We start from the raw sequence: 17,234 nt of genomic DNA on the forward strand, positions 1-17,234 counted from the left end.
GCCAGCTCATCATCCAGGAAAATGTGTACAGCATGAAATGAATCAGGTAAACCCTCTATAGATATTAAAGGAAAGTCAGAACAGGTAGCTTAACTGTCCCATAGCAGTTACACCTTTGAATGTTAAGGACAATACATTACCTCTGAAGGTGCTGCAATGACTATTAGTCAATAAAGAATTTTATCCCAGCTTCCTCCTAAGGATTTTCTTTCCTCTTCACAGTTTTTCCTCTGACCACCTATCACTCAACAATAACACTTAAAATTTTAAGTGTTTATTACCTCTAACTTAAAATAAAAACTGCAATATAATAAAAGAATACTTCCACTTGGTCTAGACCCACCACACCATCGGTAATATGGTCTGTTTCCAATATGAAACGGAGTACAAGACATACCTGAACAAAAGGACCTAATAAGTAATTCAGAACACGCTTTCAACCATTTCTGAAGCAGATATTCACTGCGGCTCGACTTAAAGTACTAAAGCATGACTCAAAATATGAAATATATTCCTTTAAAAGACAGTACAGTAAAAATATTTCTCAATTATTCCTATTACCACTTCTTGATTAGCCCAGATAATCAAGAAAAAACTAAATAACCCAATATACCACTTCACAATTGCACTATAAAAACTGTATATTTCCTAATTATGCTAAATAGTCTATTTTAGCCATTCGTGTGCTTCCAATGAGAGAGTCAGGAATTAGCAAAGGGATTCCCCAGGAATGGGGGAAGGAGTCAGGAATATTTTTTTTAAAAAGACTACTGTTATTTGGTCCTGCCCCACTAATACAAACAGACATTTATGTTGCTAAGATTTAAGTACTAGAACAGTTGCCCAGACTCAGCATTTTTTACCTCTTCTTCCCTTTCTCTCGTCATTTTTATAGCTACAAAGAAAACTGTCAGGATTCATTTCTGGCTACAGAGACGGGGAAGCCCAGTTCCATGTAACACAATCATTGCACAGTTCTAAAACCTCTTTATTGAATTCTCTTCAAAGTTCAAGTTAAAAAACAGAAGTTCATTTTCACTTTGGAAATCGAACTTGAAAGAAAAATGTGACCTCCTGAATTTAATTCCTTCCAAGGAATTCCCTCAAGGACATAAATTGTTAAGACATGGCCGCTTGGGGAAAACATTTTCAAGTCATGTTTGACATGTGAAGCTACATGGAACTTGACAGGAATAATTTTTAACAAGCTCAAGTCTGTCTTTTCTTTACATGTTCAACACGATTGAAAAACATGTACTTGACCAAAAGCGTGTTGGAGTCTATAAACAATTCAGATCCTTTTACAGAGAATCCACAGGGGAAGTGCAAAGGATCTTTAATGCTTTGCATATTGGTTGTTAAAAAAAAAAAAAAAAAAGAACAAAAAAACTACAATCTTTCAACAGAAATCAAATGTAAATGCATGTCTACATAAAAGAGAGGTAAGTAAAAGCAAAAAAAAAAAATTAAGTGGCCTTTTAAAACTGATAAAACTGCCAACCCAAATCCATTTAAACTCGCCCAGAAAATGACTGAGGAGGCAGTGCAAGCAGCCCCCTCCTTCCCCACAGATATGAATGCTCTGCACACAGTTGCCAATTGCCCCACGTGAACCTGCAGGTGGCTGGTGGCTCACCTTCCCTCACCTGGCCTGGAGCTCTCACCTGTAATGAATGCAGAGCCAGGAGTCTGCTGAGCACAAGGCCGGAAGCGCTCCATCTCACACACCCCTAACCCTCAAGATGGTCCTATCCCCTACTTCCAAAGCTTTCTACTTACACACCCCGCTGTCATGAAATCATCAAGTCCACGCCTCTCCCCCCTGTCCCCCCAGAAAAGGAATTTGGAGGCCGATCCAAATCATTCATGTTGTAGATGAAGCCAGGGTCACACAGCTCAGTGAAGGGGATGGGAAGGGCAGAAAAATGCGCTCTTGTATCCTGGTTGTCATGTATCGGCCTTTTCCCAACAGAAAATTCTTATGATGATTAGGCTCTGTGGCTCTCTAGGGCTGGTATGTCTATTTCAGGTCGGACAAGCTTGGGAGGGGGCTGCCCTATGCCTGGTCATGGTTTAGAAACATGGTTTAAAAGAGAAAACGTATTACAAGTTCCTAACAACTTGCAAATCAACTATTATAACTTGACAGTTTTCTAAATTAAGAGATTACATGTGTGATAAAACCAACTCATTGGAACTCAACAAACCAAAACCCATAACTAACTTGATTTTAGCTGATCTCAATTTGAAAAGAGGAAAGTGACATCAAAACAAACTCATATCAGAGATGTAATCAAAACACAGTTTTTGGAGAACATGCTGAATCAGGTTAAACCAATATTCCAGACCTTCAGAACTGCATTAGCATGACGTTCCAAACAATAATGTGAAGTCCCACAATAAACCCAATTATGAAACGGAACCATCAACTATCCAGAAAACTCAACTAACCAGAACACAAGCACACTCATTAGAAATGTTACACTATTAGAGTCCATCAAATGATTAAGTCCAATCCTTTAGCCCAATGTCTTAATTTCATTTACATTCAGATTTTAAAATACAGTCAGGAAACAAAAGCCATTCCAAAGTACCTATCAACTAATATTTATTGTTTATTATGGGCTTAGCACTATTCTATATATCTCATTTTACCTGCACAACCATGAGTACAGTGACTAAAACAGTTTCCCAGACTGTTCTAGTGTCCATTTTACAGAGGAGAACACTTAAGCACAGAGAGGTCAAGTAATTTATTTAAGGTCACACAGCTAAGAAATCAATTATAGTGGATTATATACTGTATGAATAGATTACATAAATTAAAAAGTAATCAATTAAAAAGCTGAATTATACTGAGTAAAGCAAAATAGGATTCTGCTACCAGCAACAGAACACCAACTACTCAGTACGTTTACGCTTGCACATTTTTCTCATGTTTATTCAAATGTTTATGTCCTATCCACAAGTAAAATTTCCCATGTGTGCAAGTTTTCCTAGTTATGTTACTTTAGGAGGCACTGAAATATTAAAATGGGGGTTTTATGTAATCAGTATTTAGAAAGTACAATCCTTTCCCCTCAGATTTTGTTTAGAAAGTATGTCCCTACCCTATGATTGTGGTGAGTCACCTCCCTGCTCTCTGGATGCTGTTAAAGTTCCTGGGAAAAGGGAAATCAGAGAGGCTGCCCTTAGCCCTGGGGACAATGAACAATTCCAGAGGCCAGGTTACTAATCTCCAACTGGTAAGGGCCCACTAGCAAGTGTGCCTCTAAAGCGCAAGTTGGCAGGGACTCAGAGACGCTTACAGCCAGACTGGCATTGTTGAGCGGTAATGAAGCATTAGTTCATAAACCCATATTGTCCTGGACCAGAAGCAGGAGCGTTTTTAAAGAACCCTCTGGGAATTGAGTGTTGGCAGCCCCAGTCACAGCCCGAAGCACAGCACAGGCTGTGCAGGGCTCTAAGCAGATTCACTCCTCGGGCCCGCAGCCAGCTGATACTGCACAGTGGTTCTCAAACTTCAGCGTCAGAATCACCTGGACAGGCAGCTGTAGACGGCCCATTTAAGTAGGTCTGGGGTGGGGCCACGACTTTGCATTTCTAGCGAGTTCTCAGGAGACAGCTGATGCTGCTGGCCCAGGAATCACACGTGGAGAACTGCTGGTTTAAGGGAATGGTTAGAAGTCGCAATGCCCTTGGCTGCTGCTGCCAGCCAGTACCAGTGGTTAAAGGCACTTGCCATCAATAAAGGTAAAACTGTACTAGGAGAGAGGAGCTATCAGCCAACCAGTCTCTTCACGGCTTCTCAGCCTCCATCACTAACTAAGCAATGCTCGGGAGGGATGGACTTGAGATAGCATGTTACACTGTCACAGTATTGAAACACAGCAAGTTTGGGGAGCGGGGAGGGGGAAAGGAAAGAAAACCACTTCCCCTAACGTGGCCAAGAAAAGTAAGCCAGAAATTCAATTTATTCCTACATCACCTATCTTCTGACACTGATCGTGAAAAGTCTGGCAGAGGAAAAGAGGCCAGAATGCTGGGAAGCTCTGACAAAAACACTCTATTTAGAGACCAGAGTAGCTTTCATCAGTGCAACTCAAAGAACCAGACGAGGTCATGCCATTGGGCTAGTGGCACAATGACTTAAAATAACCAGAATAAAGTGGAAAATACCTATCAACACCTAGCCACGCTCAGAAATGTCTCGACATTAAAGTGAACTTCAAAGTTCACAAAATTATAATTATTCAAAGTGTTTACACACAAAACTCACCTGTATCATATTTTGTTCTACCACCTACCAGTTCTGTGACCTTGGGTAAATTACCCGTCCGTGCCACTCAGTAAAATGGGGGTGATAATATGTCTCTCTTATACAGTTTTTATGAGGATTAAATGAAACTGGCACATAGTAAGCAGCCTATAAATGTTAGCTATAAACATCCCACAAATGTTAACATAAATTATTATTAAGATTATTATTGAGCACACCTTGCAATTTGCAAACAGCATATTTAGATTATGTAAAAAGTACTAATGGCCCTGGAAGACATTTCTCCCACCCCATTACACACCTTCATTCCCTGCCACCATTATCACGAATACATTTGCCCAGTCCCCCCAGTTTTTCTATAGACCACATATTTTTCAATTAAACCATCCAACATTTACAATAAAAGGAACACGCTTAATCCTCATCCTTCCACAAAACAAGAACCAAAGTGGCAACAAGAGATAGGTGACAGACCTTTGTTTTTAAATCTTGTTGAGCTCTCAACAGACCCCATATGTTGCCAGGAGCAGACACTGGCCAAGGTGACAAACCTTGGGACAGATGTCTGATTACCATTTTGATGAAGGGGGAAGGGAAAGGTTTATTTGGGTTTGTTTTTTCTTTAAGGAAAAAACAGAACTTTCACTTCAGAGGGAATAAAGCAACACGATTTATTAGTACAACAGGCACACTGCTCAACCAAAGGACAAGTAAGAAAGAAAGGAGACAACTACATTTCTTTTGAGTCAATGATCTGTTCACTCTAAAGACACAGAGAACTGTCATTGTGGGTAAACAATCTTGGATGTAAATGACGGCTCATCTTTCCAGAAGACGGGAATAACATCTAAGACTTAACAATCCACTGGACTAATTGACCGAACCCCAACTTCTCTTAAGACTACCTCGTGAGGGCAATTGAAAGGTTCACAAATAACTAAACACGGAGAAGCAACCCTAGGAAGCTCCAGAATAACACACTTCTGTCCGCTGAGAACTCGGGTGCGAACACACAGGCTCCTGAGAACATTAACAGGGCTTCACTTGGGGGGCAAAGCAAAACAAGCTTGTCAGAGAGACACCCAACGCCTTCCTGGTTAGCACAGCCTCTGGAGGTCTGTGACCTGGGGGAAATGCTCACAATATAAACTAAGCATTAAAAAAATCAGGACGCAGAATTACATACAGACAGTGATGTCCCCTGTTCTGTTGAAACTGCTACCGACTGCTATCCCTACATGTACATAGACCCATACATAGCAATATACATGTAGTAACCAAAATAAAAAGAGGAAACGGACGCTCTCTAGATCATGATACTTTTTCTTCTTTGTATTTTCTGTACTTCACAAATTTGAAAATTATGATGATTATCCATTAAGTGTATCATCAGAATGATGTTGTATCCGTCAGTGTCACTGCTCTCTCGTAAGAGCCCTTGCACTATAGTCAAGGTGGTTAGAACCAACCCAGTGACATTCAAATACCAAGCGGACCTCAAATCCATTCATTTACGTGATGCAGTCCCTGTCTCAGAGTAAAACATTCCACCCTAAAATTCACATGCAGCCCTGTATCAAGGCAATGGCCCCCTCCCAATTCAGGAAGCAATTCACATTCAGCATGCAGGACGTCCAGATAAAAGGCAGAAAACGTCAGCTTTTAAATAAACTCCACTTCTCCTGTGTTGTTACAGACATTTAACAGAAGTCCCTCCTCCCTTTTCCTTTCTTCACACAGGGAAAAGCTTAATCATTCCTTGGGAAACTCCAGTTTAAAATTTGACTAAATCATTGCTTAGATTAACAATCCACTTCAATGTGACCAATCTTATTTTTATTGTATATCCAAATAAAGAAGGGCAACCGGATAATCCAGAAATCATGTGTCTGACAAATGGAGGGAAAATAACCCCAAGTTAATATGTTTATGTTTGCATGAAGAAACTCTGGAAGAATGAGGAGAAACTAATAAAAATGGTTATTCTGGTGGGAGGATGGCGAGGAAGGGACAATGCACGTTAGGGGACAGAGCAGACATGAGACTTCTCTGCAGAGCTTTTCACATATTTTTGTCAACAAGGGAAATGTACTGCCTGGCCCATCACTTAATGGAAATGTATGCTCAGAGTGTCGCAGCTGCAGCACAACGTGGAGGTGAAGGAGCCCAGCCTGCACAGTCAGGCTGCCTGGTGCTCTGTGAGAGGCCACCAGCCAGCTATGGGTACAACTGTCGCTCTCTGAGAAATGGAGGGTAATGTCCTTGCCTAGATGGTGGTCGCAGCAGCCAGACCACGGGCTGGGAAACCGCAGTGATCTCAACAGTCGTTCTCAGATGCCAGCATAATCAGGCATAATTTGATTACACACAGATAGCAGAGCCCCTGCTTAATTCAATTTCCTTTGCTCCACTTCAGGGTCTCTGAGTCTTCATAACATTTCATCAGATACCCAACACTGTCAGCTAGAAAGCCCCCGTTATATTTTACCATGTGTTACTGAAACTTAAATCAGCCAATTATTACATGGTCCTCTACATACTACCGATAACAAGTTTACCAGCTTTTAATCAGAAGGGGGGGAACGCAGAAGGAAGAATAGAGGATTTCCCTACAGGAAAAACCTGAAACAGCTGTCTGTCCTCCCAAAGCAAGACACTGCTTTTCTACAGCGGGGAAATTTCTTGTGGAAACAAATCAGAAGAATAAGTGAAAATAAAGCAGTACTAACAGAAGGAAACTTCCACCATGCCACAGGGGAAAAAAAGAAAATCTCACTCCAGAAGTGTTTGTATTTGTTTTTTAGAATATCATTGTTAGATAAAGTATGCTATAAACATTTAAAATCAGTATTTTACATGTGTGGAACTGCCACTGTCCCACATTTTACAGGCAGGTCTTAAAAATCAGATATCTTCTAGAAATCCAATTTCAATTGGCAATTTAAAATGCAGAACAGATTTTAGGTTATATAATGGTTATTTGTATTGCTTGGCATTTACTTACATAGCTAATCATCCATACAAGTACCTGGAGGAAGGACCCCGTCTCACTCAGTGTTTATCCTTACAACTCAGCACTAGCAGAGTCACCCAAAATATACTTCACGAAGGAGGAATATCCTGCCATCCTCAATGGACAAGACTGCTAACACAACAGAGACTGGCGTTTCCAAACCTTGGTTCACCAGATCACCGTAGGGTACCTGTTAGCCAGGCCTGTTCCTGGCCTCACCCCAGACTTGCTGACTCAGAATCGCCAGGATCTCTGGGAATCTGTTTGGAAACAAGCCCCCAGTGCATCTGATGATTCAGAACCTGTGAGAAACACGAGATGAATGAAGTAGTGCGAACAATCGCTCTGAGTTCCACGTGCCCAAGGAAAGCTGAGGTCTCAGCTGAGCCACCCAAGTGCTGAGTGGGAAACTGAAATCATGTAGGAGTGGGGTTCAGGCTCTGATAGCCCCCTGAGCAACTGGGGTAAAGGGGAACCCAGGAAGCTAAGTGGGAGCCGAGCTGGGACTGCAGTTCCTACAATAGAAGGAAGTGGAGGTGCAAAGGGCTTTGAGAAAGAGGGCATCTTACATGCAGGCCCCCAAGAGAAGGGCTGGCTCCCCCAAATCCCACAAGCAAAACCCCTCTGAGGCGGAAAGAAACAACCATCTTTCACACATTCCTGTCAGGAACTACATATACTTGATGTCTATACTTTAGTCTCCCTGGGCAAAACTCTCTGGTTTTCCAATCAGAACTGTTTTTATGTTTATCTCTGACATAGTTCTCCTCTGGACCTGGTCAGCTTTCATCTTCTAGGCTTCGGCTGAGCAGCCTCACACAGACGGGGCCATCTGCAGTAATACGTGGACATCAATGTACACACAGATGCTAACTCAGCCGTCTCTGTCATCTAAACAACAACAGTAAAGGGTAAGTGAATGATAGTTGTATGTCAGGTACTATGTTAAGTACTTTAGAGACAGGTCTCAAATTTCTTGGCCATCTGCCAGTAGTTTGAGAGGTTTCAAAACAAAAAAGAGAAGAAAAGGGGGAAGACCAAAAGACATAGAGTTTTTTTCCCTTCAGAGTTGACAGGCCATCTCTTCTTGGCGTGGGTTTTCCTCATCTGAGTACAAAATTTGAAGAGAGAGAGAGTACCATAGAATGGTCAGGATAGGCTCTGAAAATAAGCCTGTCTGTTCACATCCCAGCTCCATCACTTTCTAGCTGTGAATGTGGGCAAAGTATTTATTTGTGCCTTAGTTGTATCATCTGTCAAACAGAAATAGTAACAGTATCCACCTCATAGAGCCCTTGTAAGTATTAAAGTATCTAGTTTGTAGCAAACGTGTCAACATTAGTTGTCCATAGTATCAGGCAATACAAAGTTACCAAAAAGACAGCTCAACACCAGAAATCGGAATTGTGCTGCTGCCTAGATATTGATATCAGTAATGTCATTGTTTGAGTGGTCTAAATGCTTTCACAGACATGTCATTTAATCCATCAGGAAAGGGACTAAAGCTGGGATAGCCAGGCCTTTTTTTCAGAAGAGCCCTCATTCAAAAACAGAAACTCTACCTCTTTTGCTACATGTGTCTAAACTGCTGCTAACAAATGTTAACATGTGATAGAAAGATGCCATCAACACTATCCTATTGATTTTGAACTTCAAGTCCTACAGAATTCGTTCATTCCAGGATATAAACCAATTTGAGGAGAAACAGAATTAAATAATTGAATCGACTCCTAGGTGCCTACTTAAGTGCAAACCACTTTATTTTATACTTAAAACTTGGTATTTTTTTTAAGATACCAAAATGATAGCCAGGGAAAATGATAGCCATTATTTTTCTGTTCCTGAATTTTCTTCCAAAATATTAAGAACCTCAAATATTTCTCTCTCGTTACTTTTTTTCCATTTGCTAGTCTCAATCCTAAAACGATACATACAGATGAAATTTTAATATTGGTTTTTTTCTCTAATATAGACGAAAACTAGATTATTGCTAGATTAATCATTTCAACCTAAATGTAGGAAGCTTTTTAAGCCAAGTAATTATATTTTCAACATCCAAGAGTCAATGAGTAAATTGAAATTTTGGCTTAAATGATACACCTTCATTATTTAAAACCGTAACTCTCAATATTTGGAAATCTGACACATGGCAAAAGTATTTAAATAATTCTTCCCATGGATGTCAGCACTTTTTAAGGATACCGAGGAAGCCATGAATGGACCGTGGGCAGGATATATATACACAAATCTGAAACAGGTACCTGCCTGATCTGTTTGGAAAATAGCTCACCCCTCCAGACACGACACTCCAGGAGCTCCGTGTCAGCAAAATGCGAGTTGCAAGAGTCTGTTTGGCCACGAAGTTTATTTCAGACACAAAGATTGTCTTTAAATCCCTAATCATAAGAATCAGAGAATGATTACTGATCAAAGTTATATTTACAAGGTCATCTGAGCTACTGCTATTATCAAATAGTAACCCCTCATTAGAATTACAAAATGCCCACATTAGAAAGACCAAGAGAGGTTAATTTAGTCAAAGTCTCTATTTTACAGCTAAGGAAACTACGGTCTGGAGGTGTTGAATAAACTACTCGAAATCTGCATTAGAAAATGACGTGAAACCAGACTCAAAGCTCCAGAGTCCCAACCCAATGAGCTTGCCCGTCTGCTCCAATGGACTTGAAGTGCTTGAAGAACAAGGCGGCAGCCCTCATTCCACAGACCGGAGACAGGGCTTTGGAAGAGTCTGGGAATCCATACATTTAACATGAGTTCCAGGTGATTCTTAAGGTCAAGCAAGTGTGGGAACCACTGCTTCATCTCACAGGGCCTCCTTAGCCTGAGGTGCGGTCTGGCCACTCAGCTGTCAGTTTCAGTTAATACATTTAGAGACCTTCCGGGGGATTAGAGATGGGTGGAGACCGTATTCCCACACCAACATCCTCCTTAGTATGTGGTATGTTTCAATGAAAGCAAGTCATATGCCAACTCCACTAGAAATACAAACATTTATCAGCAGGCAGACAGGCACAAAAAGCCAAACATAACCTGTGCTTAGAAGTGCAGTGAAGCCTCTACCTCTCTGTCTTTCACAGTCTGACAAGCACCTTGCGTAAAAGGTTCATTCCCAGGAAGAAGCAAAGATACTCTGGCATCAAGACCAGCCAACCCTCTGGATGGGTCAAGGGACAGTCCCTTGTGGGGTAAAACAATGCCGCTTGAGCACTACCCAGAAAGTATTAGGCTGCAGTGCCTGCCTCGCACAGACACTACAAACCCATACCTTGTTTATGCAGAGACAGTGCCCATGCAATCTTTCTGCCAACCCGCTATCTTCAACACCATTCATCTAACCTATAAAAATTGTTCAGAGTCTGTCAGACGCAGGGGCACAGTCTGAAAACCACATCAACTCTAGGGGAGCACCAGTCACACACAGTAAGGTGTGACTGGTGCTCCCCCAGAATTATGCAACACAACAAACCTTCCTAAACTTGGAACACCTCTAGAATCTAAGGGGGGGCGGGGATCTGCTTTTCTGGAACTCGAAGGGAAAAAGCCAACAAGTCATCTTTTCTTCTGTTTCAATAATTAATTACATTTCACATTTACCCACGAAGTACTTTTAAGGTGAAGTGGAAAGAGTCTGGGTCTAGATATAAGAAAACTCAATTTCTGTCTTACATATACCTCTTATTAGATCCAGAACTTCCCATTTCTTTGTATGTAATATGGATATAATACAGCCTGGGCTTACTACCTCACAAGGTTTTTGTGTCAAATAATGAATATGAAAAATATGTTTTCAACCATAACAGCACTACATAAGTATAGTGCTATTATTAATTATGAAAAGAAATCACATGGGGATTAAAAATAAAACAGGGCTATCAGATTGTGTGTCTATTGATATCTGCATAGCAAAGTCTGTTTTGATTGTTTACCGAGAGAGATGTAACTATCCACATTTCTGGCTGTCAGTATTTTCAAAGAGAACTTACTGTGTCAACAAAATAGATGAAGTTTGACTTTTATAGAAAGGTAGTTAAGCACAAAACCTTAAAAGGGTAGAAAGTTTATGTTTCATTTGTTTTTAAAGTAATTGTCTTACTCACTTAGATTTGCAGCAGTCAGTATAGTAGTTCCTCTTGAAAATTTTTGTAGTTATTCTTCTTGACACTGACCACTACGAAACTAAATATTTGTTCAGCTCAAATACCAATTGAGCTATCACATTCCAGGCACTGTCGTGAGCTTTGGAAAAACAAAGACACAGCCATCTTTGACCTCAGGGAGTTTGCTATCTAGCAGAAGGGAGCAGAACTGAGTACACAGTTTCAGTCCACACTGGTAAGTGCAGTGATAGAGGTACATATCTAATATCCACCTGGATACCATGAAGCACCCTCTCCAACATTGGGGTGTCAGGGAAAGCATCGACAGAGGCTTTAAGGATGAGTAGGAGAAAAAGTGTAATGTGCATTCTCCCCAGCTTGTGACAAAATTATTTCAAGTGACTTTCTACATGTAAGATTTTGAGGAATGCCAAACTTGATGAAATACACAGTAAAAATCATTGAGACCAGCAGGGCTGGCTCATAGGGTTAACATGCTGTTTCTGTCTTGCAAAGATAAAGTCTGTAGGTTTTGGAAATAGCTCCACTCACACCCTTTATTATTGGTACAGACTCAACAAACAGACACAATGTGAGATATAGATGATACATTACAGAATTGTACACCTGAAATCTATGTAACTTTATCTACTGACAATTGTCACCCCAATAAACTTTAATTAAATAAAAAAGTTTGTGACAAGAAGGATGAAAAGAGTCATAGTTATCCTTGGAACTGTTTATGGAAAGTATTTGAACTTTGTTTCCCATTTCCATGCCATCCTAAAGGAAGGGACAAATGCAGTGGGGCAGCCCGTGAGCCAATCAGAAATCTGGTCTCAAGGCCCGGCTGTGACATTAGCTCACTACACAACCTGGGATGATGGTTCACTTCAACTCTCTCAGATGCAATGTTCTTTTGTTAAGAGGTAATGAAATAGACGGCCTGTACTGTCAACTCCACCACTAAAAGTCTGCCTGTCCATTCTAATGGAACGTTTTTCTGAAGGCCTGCCTAAAAAGGTACCAAAATGACTTCAAAATGTAGCCTTACACAGGATCAAGGTTTGACACATCTTTTCAAAAAAGTCCTAACAGAAACTAAGTAAAATGAATGTATAGGTGTGGAAAAATGAAAAACTACAAAAACTCATGTCTTTATAGTTCAACTTTCTTCTCTATATGGACACTTCTACTGTCAGACATAATTATATTCAATAAAAGCCTTCATTCTTGATCATTAAAAAAATGATGAGTCAGGTTTTCTGGTGTGAAAGCAAAGCCCTTTCAGATTCAAAAGATTTTAAAACTTGTGAAAAGTTTTTAAAAGAGTTATTGCAGGCACTCGTTAGGACAACCTTAATTTAGGGAATTTGGGGGATTTGGACTAAGGACGTTAGTCTATTGGTGTATATGTATACAAAGAAAGAAAAGTGATATGTTTAAATGTAAAACTAAACTAGCAAAAGAAGGAGTTCTTGACCTTCAGGGAGTTTTTTTCCTTGTTTTTTAATTCCCACAATAGATCAGTTCACCTTGCAGATCGGCCTCAACAAACTGTTCCTCAAGGGTGAAATTCTCCTTCACCTGCACACAAACACTACACAGAGAAGGCGTAGAAGCAATTAGTGATTACGGAGATGACCATGACATTCCACTGGGGCAGTATATCCAGATGCATGACGTCATTATTCACACTAAGCAGATATATTCTATTTGTGTCCAACTTTATGAGGCCACTTTGATTTCCACCCCGACTTGTTTTTTTTGTTTGTTTGTTTTGTTTTGTTTTTGTTGTTGTTTGGTTGGTTTTTTTGGTTGGTTGGAGTTGGGGGCAGTGAGACTCTCCCTAGTTGGGAACTGTCCACAACTTATAAAGAAGTGTTGACAGCACAATCAAAGAGATGAACTGTAAAACGTGAAACTACCACACGATAACTTCACAACCTGAAGAAAGATGTATTACAGCAAGCAATCTCACCGGTATTAAAGTACTGAAAACCTGAACTCTTCCGGTTGAAAGTAATGTATAGCTAAGTTTTTCTAGCAGGGGAAAACGTGGAAAACCAGCTATTCGAGATTGCATATGAAGTGGTTCTAAGAAAGACCATATTTCATCCAGAGCTGCTGAAATCTCCGCGTGTGTTACACCAACACTTCCCCTCCCACCCTTCAATCCATCATCCATCTCCAATTTACTCTTTACACTTAGGATTACGATCAAGTCCGTGTACTAAACGGAGGAGAAACCACACAAACATCACACTGAAAGTTTCTCTGCTTTGGGCCAGCGGGAAATTCCAGTTACTTCATTCACTGGAGCTAGTTAAGCTGCTGAAATGAAATGGGTGCTTGGAGAGATCACTACGTCAGGACACAAGAGTTGATTTTCAGGGTTGGAGGACAGACAAAGATGAATGGGATTCAGAGTCTGAGCTCAAGGTCAAGGCCCTCTGAATCACTAAGAGCTGGTGGGCTAGGGAGCAGGGGAAGAGAGACAAAAATTAGCGCCAAATAAGAGAATCCTGAATTAAAAGTCTGCATACTTTTGTTTGTAGGTAAAAGCACAGGTAGGTACCCGGTGGGCAGAGAGGTGGCAAGCAGCCCCAATGCTCGCTGAGATGCCCAGAGATGTTTACAAACAGATCCTCCGGAAGTCTTAAGAACTGTCATCACTATATACCCCTATCTACGTTGTATCCCGGCTTCTCGAACAGGCTACTTTCCCCTGACCCTTGGCGCTGGACCTTGGCGCCTCCTCTGCCCACAGCGCCCCGGGGTCTCCTCTCAGCCTCCCACACAGACAAACCGAGACAAGAATCAGGCAATGGGACTGGGCCAGCCCAATTCCCACCCTCCGCGCCCACTCCATCCAGGCGGCCAAGAACCTCCCGAATCCGAGAGTTGGAGAGCGCCACACGCGCCTGCCACCTGCACAGTCGCCGGGTCTCGGGTCAGGCCGTCCCCACCCGAGAGCCCGAAACTCGCGGGTCGCCAGGGCTCAGGGGCCCCGGGGCTCCGCGTGGCTGCCCGAGAGCCCGCCCGGGACCGCCAGGGGGCGGTAGCGAGCAGTTCGCCTGGCACCTCCCCACCTCGTTCCCCTCCCCCGACCCGCCGGCCACTCACGGATTTTCACTCGGCGGTGGTCGAGGCGCGCGGCGGCGGTGTGCAGGGCGTCGAGGCGGCGGTGCAGCGCTGCGGTGCGGCGGCCCAGCGCGGCCGCCTGGCCCTGGAGCTCGCCAAAGATGTCCCCGGCGCAGCGCGACAGGTCGGCGAGCTGCGCCAGCAGGCAGACCAGGGTGTGCGAGCTGACCTGCTCCAGCGAGCGGAAGAGCGGCGCGTCCGCGGCTCCAGCCGCCTCGGGCCGGCGCAGCCGCGCGGGCTCCACGGTCCTCTGGTGGAAGGGCATGGTGCGGGGCGGGCGGCTCGGGCGCGGGCTCGTGGCGCCGCGGGCCGCCCGGGGCCGGCAAAGCCCTTAAGCCGCCCCCCGTCGGCGCGGGGCGCGAGTCCGCATCCAACACAAAGAAAAGTCCCGGGCAGCGGCGGGGCGCGGAGGGGAAGCCTGGTGGCCGCTGCCGGCTGGGAGAGGCGAGGCGGCCAGGAAGGACGGACCGACGGACGCGCGGGCTGGCGGGCGGCGAGGCAGAGGAGCCAGCGGCAGCCGGGGGAGCCGCGAGGCAGGGCTCCGGACGGTCCGAGCAGCGGCTGCCTGGCGCCCGGCGGCGTCCTTCCACCCGCCGGGGTGCCCCGGCCGCGCGGCTGGAGGAAGTTCAAGGAGCAGCGGCCGGGCGGGGGGCGCGGTGACCGTGGCGGCGGCGAGTGGAGACGCGAGTCCCGCTGAAGTTTGCAGGGAGGCAGGAAAGAGCCGGCGGCTCCTTCCCTCCCTCCCGATTGGAGAGGGAGGAGGAAGCGGGGGAAGTGCCGCCGACACCGGGCGAGAGGGAGGGGAGGCGAAAGAAAGGAAAGGGGGAGGAGAAAAGGGCCGGCCCGGGGAACCACCTGCGGCTCCCGCAGCCGACGCGCCCAGCGCCCGCGGGGAGGTTGCGGCCCCGCGCCTCAGCGCACCCTGCTGGGGCGGGCTCCGCCGCAACGATCGGGGGCTCCCTCGTCGCCACCCAGCTCCCCTTTCATGCCCACCGGCGGTGGGACCGAGCCCTCGCCGGGCCGGGCGCGGGGAGGGGTGGGGCGCGGCGCGGGCGCCGCGGAGGCGGTGGGACGGCAGCGTGAGGGAGGCTGGGCTGCTCACCTGCGCTCCTGCCCCGGCGGCTGTGAGTCAGGCGCTCTCCGCCCCGCGGGAAACGCCCGGGGGCTGCAGTGGGTACCCCTGGTCCCGCCCAGCCCCACTTTGGAAGGCGGCCAAGAGTTCTGGGCCGCTTCGGTGGACCTAAAAGAGGGCCGTCCAGTGGCCAGGGGGTGTGTAGCCAAGTAGGTGTCCTCGTCCCAATCAGAAAAACCTCTGAAGACCTTTTTTTTTGGGGGGGGGGTGGAGGGGGCTTTAAGACTTTTTCTTAACTAAGCGGTTCCGTCCCCCTCCAACTGGAAAGGCCCCTAATCTTTCTAAAAGATTAGAAATGTGCCTAATCTTTTACCCCAAGCAAGTGAGCAGGGAGGGGGGCCACTCGTACCTAGAACCCTGAATACAGTGCCTGGAAGACGTTTAAGCTAAATGCTGTTGAGGTCATGGGACACCCCACTAACTCAAATATTCCGGCTAGGAGGTTTGAAGAGACCGAGTCCAATATCCCGAAGCTCAAGTCCCACTGGCCTCATCGCTATGTTTGCTCAGAAAAGAAATCTCTGGTTTCTGCCCCCTAAGCGCCCGAACTGCTGTGCTGTTGGGTTGCCGTTTGGGATCCGTGTCCCCAAACTCTGATGATTGTGCTACAAAGTGGATTCCGTCTCTCAGGGAGGCAAGAGAAATGCAAGGCAAACAAATCTGAGAGTGTCAGCGTCTCCAGACAAAATTTAGGAGACAAACGTTTTGTACAGCCAATCATTTTTCACAATATGGGCAAATATCTGTCTCGTAATCACGCTGACCCCTTCAGGGTTATTAGGCGGCACAAAGGAGCTGCTACTGTCAGTGAAAAATAGTGCTTTGACATGTATGAAGCACTGTATAACCATTAGCTACAGGGTAAAAGTGTGCTGTTCCCTCAAATATGTGTTGCGTGCCTGTGTGGGAGGCACTGGCTGGAGCTAGTGTGCAAAGCTGGCGCCATGCCTGCCATCAGGAGGCCCCCAGTCTGGTGACCACATAAAACATCTTTGATTCATGTACCATACAGGTCACCTGTTGAAAGGGTACATTCTGGTGTTTTTTAGTATATTGACGGTAATGTAAACATCACCATGATCAATTTTAGAACATTTTAATAGCTCCCCCTCCTACCCACACCTCATTTAAAAAAAAAAAAAAGTTCTTTTTAGTACTCATCATTTTGTTTCTATGTGTCTGCCTCTCCTAGTCATTTCATATAAAGGAAATCATACAATATGTGCCCTGTTGTATCTGCCTTATATTACATAGTATGAGGTGCATCCATGTTGTACCATATATCAGAACTTCAATTCCTTTTTTTTTAATTTATTTTTTAAATTTATTGGGGTGACAATTGTTAGTAAAATTACATAGATTTCAGGTGTACAATTCTGTATTACATCATCTATAAATCCCATTGTGTGTTCACCACCCAGAGTTAGTTCTCCTTCCATCACCATATATTTGATCCCCCTTACCCTCATCTCCCACCCCAAGCCCCCTTACCCTCTGGAATTCCTTTTTAAGACAGAATAATATTCCATTGTATGAATATACCACTTT

The 17,234-nt window shown here is 44.3% G+C and overlaps 1 protein-coding gene across 4 annotated transcripts in view; it reads right to left on the bottom strand.

Annotated features, from left to right (window-relative positions):
• Positions 1–15,014, bottom strand: part of NHSL1 (NHS like 1) — a 214,780-nt gene extending 199,766 nt beyond the window's left edge. For 3 of the 4 annotated variants that reach the window (XM_074333632.1, XM_074333630.1, XM_074333629.1), the window contains exon 1: positions 14,537–14,962. In XM_074333632.1, coding sequence (XP_074189733.1) covers positions 14,537–14,819 — 283 coding nt within the window. In that variant the 5' untranslated portion in view covers positions 14,820–14,962. Of the gene's footprint in view, positions 1–14,536 lie in introns of all 4 variants that reach the window. The other variant, XM_074333631.1, reaches the window with a different exon arrangement.
• Between the last annotated feature and the right edge of the window lie 2,220 nt (positions 15,015–17,234).

The sequence above is a fragment of the Rhinolophus sinicus genome, linkage group LG05, assembly GCF_036562045.2.
Source record: "Rhinolophus sinicus isolate RSC01 linkage group LG05, ASM3656204v1, whole genome shotgun sequence".
NCBI classification, from domain to species: domain Eukaryota; kingdom Metazoa; phylum Chordata; class Mammalia; order Chiroptera; family Rhinolophidae; genus Rhinolophus; species Rhinolophus sinicus.